The sequence below is a fragment of the Schistocerca serialis genome, chromosome 4 (genome assembly GCF_023864345.2).
Source record: "Schistocerca serialis cubense isolate TAMUIC-IGC-003099 chromosome 4, iqSchSeri2.2, whole genome shotgun sequence".
NCBI lineage: Eukaryota > Metazoa > Arthropoda > Insecta > Orthoptera > Acrididae > Schistocerca > Schistocerca serialis.
The window spans coordinates 776,929,113-776,948,199 of record NC_064641.1 but is presented as its reverse complement, the minus strand read 5'-3'; the positions used below and the strand labels follow the sequence as shown (position 1 = coordinate 776,948,199).

The following is a 19,087-nucleotide window of genomic DNA, read 5'->3' as shown; positions in this document are numbered from 1 at the left end:
AACCTACACGTTATTTTCATACACATCCAACAAGCTGTATATCTGCGTGAACCACCACAGACAAACAGTGGCCAAAAATAGCTGGACCACTCCGCTGCTGAGCGCTCTGTCCAAGACAGTGTTCCCCATTTGAATGGCTACTTCGCAGTCCACGCCATCTGCATCCTTCCTACCAACACCAGTTTTTCTGAATTTCACATGTGGTAACTCTCCTTGCAATACATCCTATGTTCCCAAAACCCTCCTGGCATCAACCTCTGTTAGTCATTGCCCTTCACCTCACCTATCCTCTTCCCCATTCCCACTCCAGCACTACACAGCCTCCTGTTCCTCCATCACACCCACAGTCTTTTTACTTCTCTCCTTTTCCAGTACCCCCCTTCCCCCCAATTTCCCAATGTCTAACCTCCCAACTGCACCTAGCTGCTTGCCTCTCTCTCGCCCCTCGACCCTGTAAGCTCCCACAAGCAGTACTACCCTCTATCACCCACATATCACCTACTCTACTATCACTCCCATTCTCCACCACAGCATCCTCCTTACCCCCACCACCCAGATTTCTTGTCTCATCAAGGGCAATTGCTCGCAATCTGGCCTTGGCAATCAGAGACAGTGGTCATTTGCATGATAGTTGCGTTTGTATGAATGTGCATGTGTATGTTGTCTAATACACACAAAGGCCTTTTGGGTGAAAGCTTACTTATTTGTCATTATTTTCGTTGTGCCTGTCTGCGACTCAACATCTTCACTATCCTTTTGACAATACCGCCGTTATTACATTCTAGATTTTCTATTGTTTAATTTTCCCATTTCAGTTTTCAGAGACTTATTTTTTTCATCCTTCAAAAGTAATGATTCTATGAAAAATAAATGTTATTATTTTATCCCATATTTATATTCCATTATTCATTCCAACTATTTGTTCAAAACTGGGCCATACTTTGTTCTGCTACTCATTCACTCATACTCCATCACTGTCAAGCATACCTAGTTGAATTGGCACACAATGTTAAACTTTGTAGTTTTAAATTTGTGAAAAAACTTCATTAAACTCTAAATAACAGCAGCTATTAAATGTTTGTGCAAACATAGGGAGAAATGGCCATTAGTATTACATAAAAGAAATAATAGCTGACACAGAATCATTTGGGTCTTCATTTTTGCCATATCCTATTGAAGAGTGGAATGGTCTGAAAGCAGTTTATGAGCCGTCTGCTATGCATTTAAATCTAAATTGCAGAGTAATCATGTTGATATAGATATGTAATCCATCTGCTGTTACTGTCATTTTTTGGGAAAACACAACAACAGAATAAGATAATTCTAAATAGTATGAAATCATTAGTTTCAAAAAAAGAAAGAATGAGGAATCCTCTGATAGTATCTGCAGCCACCATGTTATACCTGAACGAATAAATTAACTTTAACTGCTTTATTCTCACAAAGAAAAACATTTCTATAGTTGCATCATTCTGACAACAAATATCTGATTTACTATAATCAAGCAACACAGACAAACAGTCATCTTTGGAAGAGGACTACTCTATCAACTTCATTGTAAAAAAAATGCATTGCTTTTTATGTGGGAAAACTGTGGTCAAAAGCAAGTTCCACCACCCAAATGCACAACATACTGCTGAGCACAAAATGCTTAACTTGAACAGCTTTTTCACAAATCCTGCCATGTGTATCTTCAAAGCCCACACTCCATCCCCCTCCTTCCAGCCCACACCCTCCACTCATAATCAGCTTTTCAATCTGGCAATATTCTTAATCTTAGTCTCCACTATTTGCTCTGCTCCATCCACCTGTGCCATCCTGGCAACAGACTAAAATCTGATAACAGCTCAAGTAATCTCCCTCATTTGTCGAAATGGGTGGTGCACTCTCACACTGGGGTCTGAGTCATTTTTAACCTTTCTGAATGCATTCCTCTTTCCTCCACAAGTATTGAACTAACAGCTCTGAAAGCTATGATAGTTTTCTACATATTTATACCTGTCTCTTGCCAGAGTTAAGAATTTTGCCTCATGAAGGGAAGTACTGGCCAGTAACTGTATCTCATAATTTTATAGTTTTCGTTAAGTGAATTTTCCTTTGGAAGGAGTTTAAGTAGTAGATCAGAAATAACACAGAAGTTTAAAATACACACACACACACACACACACACACACACACAAGAAGTTTCATATAGATATACAGTTAGTGTGTACCAGTGGAGTTGATCTGGTGTATATTTTAAACCGCATCAACTCCACTGGTACAGAATAACTTTATATGTGTCTGAGTGGTTAGCTGGAGATACAGACATCTCACCAAAAGCTCTAGTGACATTTGTTATTTATCATCTCCACCTACTCTTCATCCGACACATCCATTACAGCATGTGGAAGCAGTCTCATGTACTTTTTTTTCCGTGGATTCTCACATACCTTGCTACCCACCAGAATCCTCTTCCTGTATTTGCAATTGGAGAGAGGCAACTTGAACATCCTACTCTGTTTCTTCCACTTTCCAGTGCAATTGGTGGATGGTCTGCTGTGCACTCAGAAAATTTGAATTTATGATGAATTCCTTCCATTTCACTGATGGAAGTCATCCATTTTAAGATGTGAGAACATTCTCACTCCGGCATGCGACGTCTCAAAGTACTGCCTTTGGCACATGAGAGTGTACATTTTTCTTGTATTGCTCACTTGATTTTATCTGACAATGGTTACTCAAAATGCATCATAAATAAGATATTCAGAGATCAAAACGTTTCCAAGGCATTACTACATCCTATATGAAAAATTTCAACCCCTGATTATGTCTCATCTGCTCACACCTGTTACATGTTCCCATCTCTCACGGTATGAATGTGTGTAATACACCCAGGAACATAGTTGGACATGATTATTTTGGTGGTCCAGGTGTTTTGGTGTAGGGAGGCATAACGATGAATGGGTGTACTGACATCCAAATCTTTGAACACAGTACAGTCACTGGTCAATGTTATTGGGGCACTGTACTTTCACCAAGTGTGTCTTTTTGGCCCTGACTTCACTTTTATGGATGACAATGCACAACCATTTCGAACTGCATAGTTGGAGGAGCTCTTGGAACAAGAGGATATTCGGTAAATGGACTGGCCTGCCCATTCTCTTGATCCAAATACCATTGAGAATGCGTGCTACACATGGGGGAGATGTATTGCAGCATGTCAACATGCACCACCGACCACCCAGCAGTTGTCAGCCATGCTGATAGAGGAATAGAATGCCCTACCACAAGAACTCCTTACCAACATTGTGGCTGGCATGGGAACAAGTTACAGAGCACGCATTGCCATCCTTGGTGATCACACATCTTATTAAGAACCATTTTCTACCTTTTGTAAAGTCCAGGGCACTGTCATAAATCACAGTGACTTCAGTGTAATTATTGTCTTTAAATCAATGTGTCACTTCTGTTCATCACATTGTGTATGACTATCAGTTACCTTCTGTACTATACTGGAGCAGTTCTTTCTATGCACTATTCAAGTTTCATTGAGCTATGTTACTTGCCAGTGACATATTATGCAAAAGTTACTTTCATCTTTGAGTTTTGCAGACCAGCAAATCCTTGTTTTTTTCAATAGTTCTACCCTCCAATTCCATCTCAGTGGGTTATTATATGATTTATCAATACAACAACCTCCAACTAGTTTGGCAAGCTATTCAGTTGAGGGATGTTTGTTGGCAGTGACATTAAAACATGAAGTGATTGAGTACAGTTCGTACACTGTGCCAGACTGAGGTGTCTTCAGATTTCCACCACATTGCTGTGTGATGTGACTCAAGACACTATAGCGTGTCACAGCAGCCTTGTATTCAGTCACTGCTGGAGACACTAGTCATTCTTTGTACTCTCACATACTTAAACTGAATATCTCACCAAACTGATTGCAGGAATGACTTACAAATTACGATTTAGACACATTTAATTTTATATTATCAGCTGTGTGACATAAAAGATTGATGACTAGTTTCAATCACATATAATGGTCATCTTCAGATCTAAGTGTTCACCACTGGTGTTTGTTCAAAATATTTTGGTAAAAGTAATCAGCCTGGAGTTACAGAATAAAGAATACACTAGCATCAAATCCCTGGTCACCATTTCTATTAGTGGAAAACATATTACTAATACATACTAACAGTAACAGCTTCTATTAGTAGACAATATACAAGTCCTAATAGAAACTATTATCAAGGGTTTGACGCTACTGTTTTAGAATTTCTTTATTGTGTAGCTACTGGCCAATTCCTTTTGCCAGAGTATTTTGATGGTTACCCATGGTGAACACTTAGATCTGAAAATGATCATTACATATGGTCAGAAATAATCATCAACCATCTATGTCATGCAAATCTCTCATAGCAAAAATTATCAAGATATAACTGTGTTTGTCATAACAGCAAGGACTATGTTTCCTATTAATACTGGACGTGGTGTGAAGCATGTTGTGATCTGTCTTTGTTGGCTCCATGAACAATTCCCAAAAATTCCACAAAATTAACTGGAAAAGTCTTTAGAAACAGCAAACAAAAAAGTTCTTGAGATTCTTGCTTTACTAACAGTAGCTGGGGAAATTTGATTAACATAATTATTTTCTACTCCTCCTATCCATAACCCCCACCCACCAAAAAATCTACGTTTTCCTGCTACTCTTTCTGTGTTTTGTTTTCTTTTCTGTTGCTCGCTTTCTACTTGCCTATCATAGGGTGTTACTGGGAAGATTTACTGAAATACAGTATATAAATAAAAAGTTATGAGTCAATTTGCAGGATGACAAGACATATGCTTACTCTGACAAAATTATCTACAAATCCCCAACAAAATTCAGAAACTGCACGCTGTTCATTGTACCAGCAGCAACGAATGCATTAGACTACCAGCACACATTTAGGTTTAACAGAAATGAAGGACTTCAGAGAGGTAACATATAGCCTTTATGATTAGCACTTAATTATTGGCCCAGAAATTCGCCATTGCAACAATAAGTTCTCCATTAGTTGCCTCCATCACCATCAGGAACAGGTACCACTGTCCATAATTTTTATATTCCATATTAATTACTCAATTTATGTAAGACAATAGGTATTTTTATACTATCAATTCCAGAAAATTTAGGAATGCATGTATTACATTTATTAAATTTCTACGAGACAGAACAGCCAGTCCAGTACTTCAAGGAATAATGACATAAAGATTAGAGTTTAATGTTGCATCAGTGATGTTGTTAGAGATGGAGTATAAGTTCAGATTGAATACATATGAAGAAGGAAACTGGTTGTGTCTTTTTCACAGCAACACTATTCACCATGGATAACCATCAAAAACTCTGACAAAAGGAATTGGCCAGGATCTACACAATAAAGTAATTCTAAAACAGCAGTGTCAAACCCTTGATAAAAGTTTCTATTAGGACTTGTATGTTGTCTGCTGACAGAACCTGTTACTGTTAGTAATTGATTTAGAAAAATTATGGACAATCTAAATCTGGATGGAAGCGAAACATGGACGATACCTAGTTTGGACAAGAAGAGAATAGAAGCTTTCGAAATGTGGTGCTACAGAAGAATGCTGAAGATTAGATGGGTAGATCACATAACTAATGAGGAGGTATTGAATAGGATTGGGGAGAAGAGAAGTTTGTGGCACAACTTGACTAGAAGGGCTCAGTTGGTAGGACATGTTCTGAGGCATCAAGGGATCACCAATTTAGTATTGGAGGGTAGCGTGGAGGGTAAAAATCGTAGAGGGAGACTAAGAGATGAATACACTAAACAGATTCAGAAGGATGTAGGTTGCAGTAGGTACTGGGAGATGAAGAAACTTGCACAGGATAGAGTAGCATGGAGAACTGCATCAAACCAGTCTCAGGACTGAAGACGACAACAACAACAAATCTGGATGGGAGATTGAGGAAACAAACTACATTCCTCATGAATGCCAATCCAGTGCATTAACATTCAAGTCACTTCAAGTTTTAATGTCACTGCCAACAAACATCCCTGTACTAAATAGCTTGCCAAAGTAATTGGAGGATTCCATATTGATAAATCATATAATAACCCTTTGAGATAGTATCACTGCACCATCTCTCTCTATCTCCAAAGTTCCAGTTGTGGTCTTTTAATTTCTGATGAAATGGTATCATTAATATTTCTCCACAAACCATACTGAGAGCTAAAATGTGTTGAATAGTTGAAGGTAACTGGTGATGCAACCAATGCAGTTAAGAGTTAAGGTCACAGTATCAATACATAGCGTTAAAACTACTGATGCAATTGATAGAAATGAATAACGACAACCTACACTAATGTGGAAGAGTGAACTAACAACCATTATTAACTGACAGTAAAGTCACAGCTTCCCACTTTCCTTTCTAAAATTCTTTGTATGTCAAACTCAATTTTCAGTTTTTATAAATATCATATTTATAGAAACTAAAAATTGAGTTTGACATAGGTCAGATAACACACAGTCATGCACAAATGGTGCACGATGAGAAATTCTGGAGCCTTCGAGTTAGCAATCTTCACTGGGCTAAATTATTACATCTCAGCAGCAGAATTGTAAAGTTGAGCAGGATGACAATTTTATTTACTTTAGAAACAAGTGCTTCAAACATCCTATTTCTCTTTTTAATCTAGTAGATATATACAATGTTAACAGTTCATTACAGAATTATCAGTGCTCAATATTTGTTAGTTTTACACTTCCAGAGATGTAAAAAATATTAGAAATGAATTATATTAATTAATGTACATATATGAAAAGTAAATTCCAAACTCTGTAATCATATAGTTGTTTTCACATACACAAAGAGTTCCTCTTTTTTATGATGTTGATAGCTCATACCAACACTGTGCACAACTAGCTACGTTCTCCACACAGTAAAATTAATTAGATGATTGAGATGATGTGCAGTAATTGTCTCTCTTCTATTTTTTGTTCTTACCACTCTATGACTCACATAAGTGTGCATTCATTTCACTATTTCAACAACTCATGGTCCACATACAGATGGCATTATCACTATGGCCCAAGAAAAGTTTGAAAGAAATTAATTAATATTTCACATAATGGTAAAAAGCAGTTACACTGCCCTACCTCCTTGCAACTGAAGTATGACAGATGTGAGAGACACAATCAAAAAATAAAATGAAACCATGAGTACTATTGGATCTTTGCTGTTTCAGCAACAGTTTCATAATTCACTGTGTTTAATTAATAGCTGGGAAGTTCATGTAAACAAGGGGGCTGCGTGACTTGCAGAAGATAAGAATGACCTTTCCAGTTTTGTTTTTCTTCATCTCTTCATAGGAACTCCATTACTCATTGATAATGTTAGAACAACTCTCTCTCAGTGGCTTGGTGTATTTTCTCCATTTAACAAAGACTGGGCACTTTGATGTGAAGCTGTTGAGAGCAAGTTCCTGGCTTTGTTGAGTAAATGCTGCAAACACTCAGTGGTCTTTTCTTTATTAATTGCTTCTCCATCATCAGAGATATCTTCCCATTCATCAGAGTTTGCTTTGTGATCTATAAAAGATATAAATAATATACAAATGTGTATCTGTGTGGTACAAGAACTTATGACATAAAAAAGAGAAAAAAAATGGAAGGTAATTGTTCCTCTCCTGCAAAAAGGGGCGAATGGGAAGGAAGGCATAGAGCAGATATTTCACGGCTCTGGCATCAAATTAAACATAATAAACATAACTAAAATTCATGTTGTCTGTTGTATATATGCAAGAAATGAGCAATTGGATATTATTTTTTTAGTGAAAAAAATCAATCTTAGCACTAGTTTAAAAAGTGGTGGGTACAGATCTTTGGCATAACAAATCAAGTGTACATAATAAGCTGGTAACAAAATACCTAAAAATTAGCAAATGGCCTATTTTACACATTTGCATAAAGGTTATGTTTTGTTTTGTCAGTGCTCACCAATACCTTTCTTTTTTATGTTGACATAAATGTACCAGTTTTCATCACCAGGAGTGACCTGGCATATGAATGGTTCCTTTTGTTCACCAAGTAACAAACAATAAACAACCAGAGATTCAAAAGAATTCATCCACTGACAATGTATACAGAAGCAATACACTAATGCACTAATCTCGTCCACAGAATACAGTTGTCTTGTGATGTCTAAATGACAACTCTGAGTTATTACTCTAACAGATGCAGGCATTCATAGATTAGCAATCTTCTTAAATACAAATTATCACATTTTGCATGTAGGCATCACGTCACCTGCATTTTCCTCTTCCTGACAGATTCAAAATGCACACTGGAGGAGTTGGTACTTATTTTTCATTTTCTTTTCACTCTTGTCTGTCCTGTGTAATTCACAACATACTGAACTATAAATGGTGTAAGAGATATGCTAAACAACCTTCTAATGCCACACTGTTCTGTTAATGAACAACACTATCATGCATTAGTGTATCAACCTAATAATTGGTGTGCTAAAACGACTGCATTACAAACTTCCATGTGAAATCAAACAATGGCAAGTCCAGGATGGAATAGCAGCAACATGGAAAAGACAGACTATCATTCACCACGAGGAGCTGTTGAGTTGCAGACAAGAACAATGAAAAAGAATGGAATAACAGCAACATGGAAAAGGCAGATTGCCACTTACCACATAGAGGAGGTGTTGAATTGCATACAGACACAATGAAAAGAATGCTAGAAAATTCAACTTCCTGACAATGTTCTTCATCTGAAGTAGAAAACTCTCACGTATTCACACAAGCAGAAAACAGTAAGGTCATCTCAGGCCTTAGCCCCTGAAGACTATAGTGGCCATGTGAAAGTTGTGCTTGCATGAATGTATGTTTGTTTTCTACTTCTTATGAAAGACTTTGTCCACAAGCTGAATATTTCCAGCATTATTTTCATGTGAAAGTTGTGCTTGCATGAATGTATGTTTGTTTTCTACTTCTTATGAAAGACTTTGTCCACAAGCTGAATATTTCCAGTATTATTTTCATTGTGCCTGTCTGTAACTCAGCATCTTCGCCTTTCCACGTTGTTCGAACTCCCATGTGAGCTACTCAATAACAAATCTACACTAAATCAAAAACTTTTTGGGGTTAAAGATAACAACTTACCACATAGTCATCAACAGTTACATAAACAAGATACTGAAAACCTTGCTAGCTTTTGGATGATTGCTTTTCTGAGTAGGAGTAAACAGACACACATGTACACGTGTGCATGCTCACACACCTGTATGGCTAAAATGTGCTGTGACTGCAGTTCTACAGCTTGGTGGAGGTAAGGGGTCGTATCGGGTTGGAGTGGCAAGGGGAGACAAAAGGTGCGGAACAGAAGGTATGGTTGGCAAAGGGTTGCTAAGGGCTGGGAGGGAAGCAGGAGGTGGATGGGATAACAACAGAACAGGGGTGTGGGTAATAGCATTGGTGAGTTTGTGAAGCACACATTTAAGAAGACTTGGAGGAAAGGACTTTTTTTTTGGGGGGGGGGGGGGGGGGGGAGGGTAGGGGGGCAGAACAGAGGAAGAGGAGACTGTGGGTACAGGATGAATGAGTTGGGTCCTGGGGGAGGCTGGAGGTGCCTTTGGGGCAAAGGGCTAGAAAGATTGAGGCCACGGGCATTACAGGAACAAAAGATATGTTGCAAAAACAACTCTCATCTTACAGTTCAGGAAAGTTGGTGTAGGGGAAGAAGTACTCAGATGCATGGGTTGTGAAGAAGCCATCAAAACTGAGCATGCTGTTGAGAATGAGGTCTTTCACAATGGCACTGATATGTAAAACATCCCCAGTTTTCTTGCTGTGTCAAGTTGGGATAAAATCTCCAACTTTCGGCAATAGTCTCCATCATCACCGTCAGGAGCAACTGACTTGTCTTCGCTGATGCTGTGGTGTCACCAGCATGTTTTGCCACTGGGTGGTCAAATGCACTCTCGGTCACAGTTTGGAGATAGCCATTCATTTGGGTGGACAGTTGGTAGCTGGTCATGGTGACATAACATGCTGTGCAGAAATTTAAGCATAGCTGGTACATGATATGACTGCTTTCACAGATGCCCTATCTCTGTTGGGATAGGATAAGCCTGTGATGGAACTGGGAGTACAATGCACTGGGTGCATATATTGGGCAAGTTTTGCACCTGGGTCTTCCACAGGGACATGATTCATCTGGCAACTGGTTGGGAATGAGTGTGGCATATGGTACAAGTACAGACAAGGATACTGTGTAGATTGGGTGGGTGGCAGAATATCACTCTGGGAGTTCTTCATTCTTCTGTCATATGACAGCATACTGCCAAGCAAGGCAATTTGGTCCTGCATGTACCAGCAACATGCTTCATATTTTCCAAATATCCATACACGTCTTTATTTACAGTATGAGAAACATTACAACATACTGAACATACATTCAAAGTACAATTAACAAGAAAGGGATATGAAATTATTGAGTAGTAATTTTCCCAAAAGTAGACTTTTATCACAGCAAACGCTATCATTAGTGAGTGGTGTTGATGTAAGATGATGATTTGTGAAGGATCATTGCTAGATCTGTCTGACAAAAGCATGCAAAACTTCAACAAAGGCATGGACTGCTCCACACACGCTTCTCTTGTCAGTGTAATAGTGTAAGTAGTGTAAGTGTGATTAGTTGACAGTGAAAAATGCTGCAAGAGAGAAATTATATGTTACATGATAAACTGTTCTGGAAATATACAGTAAAGTGAAAATTGTACAGGAAAATTTGCAAGATCTGTTTGATATGACATTCATTAGCAGACAGGCAAATATCAATAAGACCGTCTCAGATGTGTTGAAATTCACATGGCAAGCTACAATTTTCTCTAAATGTGTCACAAAAATACAAGCATGTGGCATTAATCTTACATTTAGGTTACTCTCACTCAACCTTTCCTGGTCCCTGTCCTCCACCTGCCTATCCCCTTCCCTGCTTCCACTCCAGCTCTACACATGCCTTCAATTCTGCCAGTGCATCTGCATCATCATTTCCCATTTTAAATTTCTCTCCTCTCCCTTTTGCTCTGCCCCTTACCACCCTCCCAGCACAGCCTCCTGATTCTGTTCCCACCACACCTCTCCACACTCCCATGAGAAGCACTAGCATCTTCCATCACCCTGATCCTACTATCCCAACCTCTCCCCGCCCCACACCTCTTCTGTACCCTCACTACCCAGTTCAGCAATAATCACTGCTCGTCACACACACAGCTGCAATTGGACACTAGTGCCTGGAGGCAACAGTGGCCACGCGTGTTTTGTGTGTTTTTATTGCCATTGGCGGGCGCTGGCATGCGCGCGCGCACGTGTGTGTGTGTGTGTGTGTGTGTGTGTGTGTGTGTGTGTGTGTGTTTTGTTTTGTTTTGTTTTGTTTTGTCTATGTCTTATGAAGGACTTAGTCCAATAGCTGCATAATATCTAGCATTCTTTTCTCATTGAGCCTATTTACCACTCACTGCCTCCTCTATTTGGTGAGTAGCAATCTATCCCATTCAAACTGTTGTTATTCCAGCCTGGATTTTCCATTGTTTGATGTGTAACTACAATGCATACACTTGTTTGTTCTTAACTTCAGATACACCACATGATTTCAATAACCATGGATATACAAATATACTTTTCAGTGCAAGCTTTCATGTAATATGAAGAAAAACAAAGATAAAAAAATGTGCTACAGTCAATGTGATTTCACGGAAATAGTTTCAGAGCACATTCACTAGTGACACCACCAGCTATGTCTGAAAGAATGTCTGTCCACAACCCTGCTGAATGGACTTCATATTACATGAGCCCAAAAGTTTCTTCACTTACTACACATACTATGTAGTGTACGTAACTACACATGTATGGTAGTAACTAAAGGGGAACACACAAATATTATCTTCTTGTCATGAATATTTCAAATTGTGAAGGGTGCTTTAAATTTATAACACAGTTTTTAAGACAGTTACTTTACCTACCTTCTTCCAGAAATGCTTCTAGCCTACTAATCAAATTCTTCATTTCGTCTTCACAGAGATGTGGCAAATTTCTTACAGGAAGAGATTTATCCAGGAAACATATTACAGATATAAACAATTTATTACTTTCTGCCCTAGTTTTAAAATTCATACTAAATCGACTCAAGATATGTTGAATACAGGGCAAGAGGTCTCCAATACACGTTCCTGCAAAGGAAATGTAAATATTTATAAGACCAATTGCAATTAACAAAACATATTTTAAGAAGTTAATTAAGGCTAATAATGAGAGAATACTATCTAACAGACATGATATAGCTGAAAGATGGAAATAATACTTCAACATCCTGTTAAATCACGAAGAACCTAAAAAGATGTTTGCACTTCAAATCCCACTAACAGTGCAAACAGATTATCCTCACTCGATCTGCAAGAAATTAACAGCTAGCAAAGTTAAAGAAAAACAAAACTCCACAAAAGGGTGTAGTCCAGGCAGACATTCTGCATCTACTCTCAACTTCAAAATCTATACTCTATAAACCACAGATAAGTGCATAGCAGAGAGTACTTGCCATTGACCAATTATTAGGGCATCTTCCCATTCCATTCACATATGTAGCACAGGAAGGATTGCTAATAGGCCTCTGTGCACACTGTAACTAATCTTATCATCTCATCGCAATCCCTATGAGGGTGATACATTGGGGGTTGGGTATATGTTTAAAATCCCTTGTTACTCCTATGTGGTACAGGCCCCACAAACTTGTTGGATACTGTAATGAATCACACAAATCTTTTGTCAGCAATCTCCTTTGTAGACTGATTGCATTTTCCCATTATCCTACCAATGATAACACACCAGATAGCACCCAACTATCTGCTATACCTAAGAATGAACCTTGATAATATTATGAAAATGATAGTTGCTATTCGCCATAGAGTGGAAATGCTGAGTCGCAGATAGGCACAACAAAAGAGTGTCAAACACAGCTTTCGGCCGAACAGGCCTTCATCAGAATTAGACAACATACACACACACTCAAACAAATGCAACTCACACACATGACCAAAGTCTCTGCTGGCAGCCATAGACAGTGGTTGTGTGCGCGTGAACTGCATTTGCGCACGTGTGTGTGTGTGTGTGTGTGTGTGTGTGTGTGTGTGTGTGTGTGTGTGTGTGTGTGTGTGTGTGTGGTAGCACCACCTTGCTGCTAATTGTGGCCTCTAGTGTCTGCAGTATAGTTGTCAGGTGTGGACCTTACTGTACAGGAACATTTAGCTCATCTCAGCTCAGTACAGGATTATACACCTGATTCAATTGCAGGCTTCTCTCCTTGTTAATTACAGCACCTTGGAACCTAAGGTGAAGATATCTTGTGCACACTTGTTCACAGGACATGATCCATGTGTGGCACAGACAGTGAGCCCTTGAACTGAGGTGAAGTGCCTGGAGAAGACATTCCAACAAAATGGGTAAAGCAGCAAGCAGACAATGCATGTGTTCAGACAGGTCATACCTCTGGAAAAGTAGAAAGGGAAAAGGTGCACAAATATCTAGCCTGTATCCCATTTGTCAGCAATACCTACAGAAAAGTAAGCAGAATCTTGGAGGGACACAATGTTAAATGAGTCTTTCACCCCCCACTCCCCATCCCCACTCCCACTCCCCATCCCCACCCCCACCCCCTAGGACCTTGACACTACTAGGTTCAAAAACAAGGATGACCTAGGCCTACAGAAAGTAGGGTTCCATTAAATCCCCTGCCAATGCGGCAGGACACACATTCCAGAAACTGTTTGCACATTAGAAGAGAGGTGCTGTGAACAAAGACACCACACCAATTAGGCCAAAACACCAAATCAGCTGTCGCTGTACTATAGACTACAATAAAACCAAAATACTTGGACAGTCCTGCTCCTTCTGGGATTGAGTGATAAAGAGGCCACTGAAATTAGGCACCATGATAATTTAATTATCAAAGACACCAGCCTTCAACTGAGTCACGTATGTAACCCTAAACTGAGTTGAGAAAAAGCTGAGCACTTTCTTACAGTGGTGTAAGCACCCAGTGACAATAGTACAATAGACAATAGTGCTGCTACCCCCCACCATTACCACCACTCACAATAGCGGAAGCACAGTCAGAATAGCAGAGTGGTAGAGGGTGCAACAGCCAACGTACGTAGGACGCCAACGTGGGCAGAGTAGCAGTCGCCAGGAACCACCTGAGGTTGGCAACAAGTCTGTTTCTCAAAATATCATGGATAACTGACAATATGAATCCAGCGGACACCAAAGAATTCTACAATACTCCTGGATTTTCTATTGTAAGGGACTAATTGACAATAGAGTTCAGCATTTCCGCTTTTGCTCTCTTACCCTCCATTTTAATTCTTGTGTCAGCCATGAGTGTCTGGTGAAATGTTCCTGCTCACATATACCATGTAAAATTAGTTGAAAGTTTCTTTTCACAATTTGCAATGTCTTCTTTATAAAACAGAGTTACTTGCAAATGATAAAAAGTTTTGTAGCAGAAAACAACAGGTGTCAATGATTGTTGATCAAAGTAGCGCCTATTCTTCTTTGCTGTAGATATACTGGGGTTCTTTCTTTTTGGATTGCACTACATTCTTAAATAAATTTTAATTATTGAAACAAAGTGTTCAACACACATCATCTTTCAATTTTTCTCAATTACTCATCATAATTTTTTAACACTTTTACGCCAAAACTGTGCCAAACAAATATGCTGTTAACACTGTGCAAAGACTGGTGACTGACTGCCCCACGCAGTAACTTTTATACATTTTTGACACTGAAAATGGTATTTACTTCATCATTAAAACTTATAATTAACAGTGTAGGAAAAGACAGATTGCTACTTACCACAAAGAAGACATGTCAAGTTGCAAGCAGGTACAGTTAAAAGATCCTTACATAAAGCTTTTGATCACAGCCTTCATCAGTAAAACACACACACACACACACACACACACACACACACAGTGTGTGGGTGAGGCGTGCTTGCTTGTGTGTGTGGAGAGAGAGCGAGAGAGAGCGAGAGAGAGCGAGAGAGAGAGAGAGAGAGAGAGAGAGTGTGTGTGTGTGTGTGTGTGTGTGTGTGTGTGTGTGTGTGTGTGTGTGTGAGCGCATGCGCGCGCGCATTTTACTGACGAAGGCTGTGGCCAAAAGCTTTATGTAAGGATCTTTTAACTGTGGCTGTTTGCAACTTGACATATCTTCTTTACTGTAAGTAGCAATCTGCCTTTTCCTACGCAATTTAAAACTAACATACATATAAACATTTTCCATTGTTGACAAAATTTTTACTTTATCTTTCATTTCTCTCAATACAATGTTTTCTTTCTTCCTTTGGTCTTTAAAATTAATAAACACAATCATTCTTCCAGTAAGTATTATCCTCCATAACCGATATATTGAAAACTACATTAATTACATAACATTAACAATACCATGTTTTATTTATCCCTATTATTGATTGAATTAGTTAACTACTTCATTTATAGAATAATATTATAAATAAAAGAAATATTCAGAGAAATGATTATAACTGGAAAGAACCAACACGCCGCTATGAAGTAAATTAAGGAGTTAAAAAACAAACTACGAAAAATGAAGTTAACATGTGTATAACACACTATATTAGTTGTGCGTATCGCATTCTGCAATGTGTGAAGCTCAATCTATTACATTACACTGGACACTACCTTTGATTCCTCATTTACATAGCCACGCGAGATTAGCCGAGCGGTCTAAGGCGCTGCAGTCATGGACTGTGCGGCTGGTCCTAGTGGAGGTTCGAGTCCTCCCTCGGGCATGGGTGGGTGTGTTTGTCCTTAGGATAATTTAGGTTAAGTAGTGTGTAAGCTTAGGGACTGATGACCTTAGCAGTTAAGTCCCATAAGATTTCACACATATTTGAACATTTCATTTACATATGATCAGAATTTCTTTATGTTTTATGAGAGATCTGCTGGTAATTTTCTTCTATGATAGTCATCGAAGGCTTCACCCAATGACCTACTACTCATTCAGCATGTCTCCCTCTACAGCATTATGCTATGTTTCACATCTAGTACACAGAAGTCTCCAATTTGCTGGAAGTTTTTTTTTATAGTTACTGTATATCATGGAGTGTTTCTCCCATCATGAACTGTTCTACTAGGTATATATTCATCTAGTGCATGATCAATTATTCTTCTCAACTTGAGCTGCAGTTCTTCTGAATGATCTTGTGCAGACCACCACACATGATAAATGGTGGAATGCTTCATAGGAGACCCTACAGAGTCACTGAGGGAATATGGATGACAAAGGAGATCCACAAGACTAGAGGACAGTACTGACCTGATGCAACCACAAAAATAAAGACATAATCAAATTTAATAAATATCATACAATTGTTCTTCTCATTGTTAGCTACAAGATCTGGTCAAATGGTATTTTGGATAGAATTCAGTCCTAAACCAAAGAAACTGCAAGTGAATATATGTGAGAATTTCAGAAGGGCAATGCACCGTAGTGGTTGCTTACTAAAAAAGTAAGGTAACATAGAGAGTTTCTGCTTACACTGCTCATAAATTACAAGAATGCTGCATTCCTTTTCAACTGTGAAAGGAGTGAGGGGTTCCTACAAAGATGGTCAGTATCATAAGAGTTTCAACAAAATTTTCTCAGTTTTCAAGCCACACCATTTCAAATAAAACATAAACTTCCGACAGTGGTCCCCGGCATTGTCATCATGAGTAAAAATCACTGACTATCAGTGCTGGCACAGTGTTCCACTCATACAGACACAATAGTAGCATCTGTAACCTACCAGGGATGGCTGAAGTGATGCATACATCGAAAGGCGAGTCAGGCAGCTCATAGCAGCTCGTGCTGGCCGTGGAGCCGATTGACATCAAGTGACCCTTGGGGCCAGCAACATGTTTGAAACTGTTGTTTTGACCTATATTCCAGCCCTGGCAGTCAGCAATTTTTATTCCTAATGGTGATGGTGGAGACAGCAGTAGAAAGCTTGAATGTTTTATTTGAAGTGACATAGCTTGATAATCAAAAATATTTCATTTATTTATGCCACCCCAAAAGACTCCAGGAACATACAGCGAGAGGAGTCTTAGAAGAATGAAGGGCAAAGTGTAACTTAATAGCAAATTAATAGAGAGCATTGAGATGGCATGTCTCCTGTATCGTTTAACCTTGCACTGGAAAAAATTGTGCAAGAAATTTTTCATGGACATTTTGCTGGAATAGAAACTGGAGTTGAAAACACCATGTATTACACATGTGCTAAAAATATTTACCTACTGTTCAGATCAAAAGAGGCGGTGATACAAATGATTAAAGCCATGAAGAGAGCAGTAAACAAGGCTTCACTTCTCATAAATAAAATATAACTGAATTTCTCCTAATCAGTTGCAGACAAGACAATACTACTGGACAGCTCCAGATGTTCGCAGTTAGGAACTGGTTATTCACTAGAGGCAAAGAGTTTAAATATTTAGGCATGATGTTCTTCACAGATGTCCTATCATCCTGTTCCTTCCTCTTGATAGTGTTTTCCATATGCTCCTTTCCTTGCAGATTCTGTGTCGAATCACCTTATTCCTTCCCATATTAGTCCGCAAAATTTCCAACATTCACCTGTTGCACCACATCTCAAAGGCTTCGATTCTCTCCTTTCCCATGGTCCATGCCTCATTACCATACAATGCTAAGCTCCAAAGGTATATTCTCAGAAACTCCTTCCTCAAATGAGGACCTATGTTTGACACTAGCAAACTTCTGTCTGGCAGGAATGCCCTGTTTGCCAGTGTTAATTTGGTGTTTATGACCACCCCGTACATGAAGGTGTAACGGCATAAAACTCCATCACAGTCTAAAGTCATAATCAGGCCATTGTTGCACCAGCAACCATGGTCAGCAACCCTTCACCATGCACTTAATTTCACATCAGACTCCTTCCGTGTGACAATACCCACATGTACAACATTGGCCCCGTTTGAGATGTTTTGACAGAACCAAGAAACACATATTCTTCCGCGATGGTCAGTGTTGGACAGCAGTATTTAAACAAACCCCCCCCCCCCCCAGGACCAGCCCGTCATCCTTGAACACCTAGGCAGTAGTAATAAGTTCAGTCTGTGCTGGCCAGTGCAGTACTTATGACATAGTCAGCACTGCCATCTCCAGGATGCAACCTCCATCCACTAACTGACTGACTACCTGGGCTCCTAACAGCCAGCCACTCTACTACTGCCATATGGTCCAAGACATACAGTGAGTTCTAGCCACCTCGATGCCACTGCTTCCCGACCTGTGAGGTCTGTGTTCAACATGTGGGACAATGTCTCTGGGCGAACCTATCTAGCCCCGGAAACCGTTAGCCATTCAGCCAACCCACCATCCAACATCAGGTGCAGAGGTAGCGGTAAACCATATGCTGCCATACACAAAGAAAGTCTAAACCAGTATGCTTGTGCCAGTATACTCAGGTCTGATGGTCACTAGCCTTTGCCTGCTCTCTGCCTATTGCAGACAGCCTGCTCTACGTTTGTTTATGATTGTTAATACAGGACGTCAGAATCAAGATGGCTGCCTAAACCCATCCCTGATGGGGAGCCACTAGCCCACACCAACCTAAGAACACCCGTTACACCACTAATACAGCATAAGAGATGTGAAACATATAGTAGCCTAAAACTGGATTACAATAATCTTATTTTTGAACAGGAAGTTTTAAGGAAACCATTAGTACAACACAGGACTTGCTCTGAAGGGAAATAGTGAATCAAGCACAATCATGAACTAGAGCAGTTATATAAAGAACAAAATATCATGGATCTAATGAGGAGTAAATGTAACAGAGGGGCAAGTCATGTCATGTGACAATTTACTGTGTTGGACACTAAAAGCATTGGATATCATGTCAAGAAGGAGAAGATCACCTGGCAAGCCACGAAAAAATGTGGAATGACACCAATCGGAATATCTGAGATGGATGAATATGTAATATGACTGGAAACTACCAGGAATCGAAGGAG

General features: G+C 39.4%; 2 protein-coding genes across 2 annotated transcripts in view; both read right to left on the bottom strand.

Annotated features, from left to right (window-relative positions):
* Nucleotides 1-7,266, bottom strand: part of LOC126473337 (uncharacterized) — a 179,669-nt gene extending 172,403 nt beyond the window's left edge. The window contains exon 1 of the mRNA XM_050100330.1: nucleotides 7,144-7,266. Within this exon, the coding sequence (XP_049956287.1) occupies nucleotides 7,144-7,204 (61 nt within the window). The 5' untranslated portion in view covers nucleotides 7,205-7,266. The remainder of the gene's footprint in view (nucleotides 1-7,143) is intronic.
* The window catches only part of LOC126473338 (uncharacterized), a 102,381-nt gene continuing 89,954 nt past the window's right edge, over nucleotides 6,661-19,087 (bottom strand). Inside the window, exons 8-9 of the mRNA XM_050100332.1 lie at nucleotides 12,020-12,226; nucleotides 6,661-7,575 (exon numbers count right to left, since the gene is read on the bottom strand). Of these exons, the coding sequence (XP_049956289.1) occupies nucleotides 7,397-7,575; nucleotides 12,020-12,226 (386 nt within the window). The 3' untranslated portion in view covers nucleotides 6,661-7,396. The remainder of the gene's footprint in view (nucleotides 7,576-12,019; nucleotides 12,227-19,087) is intronic.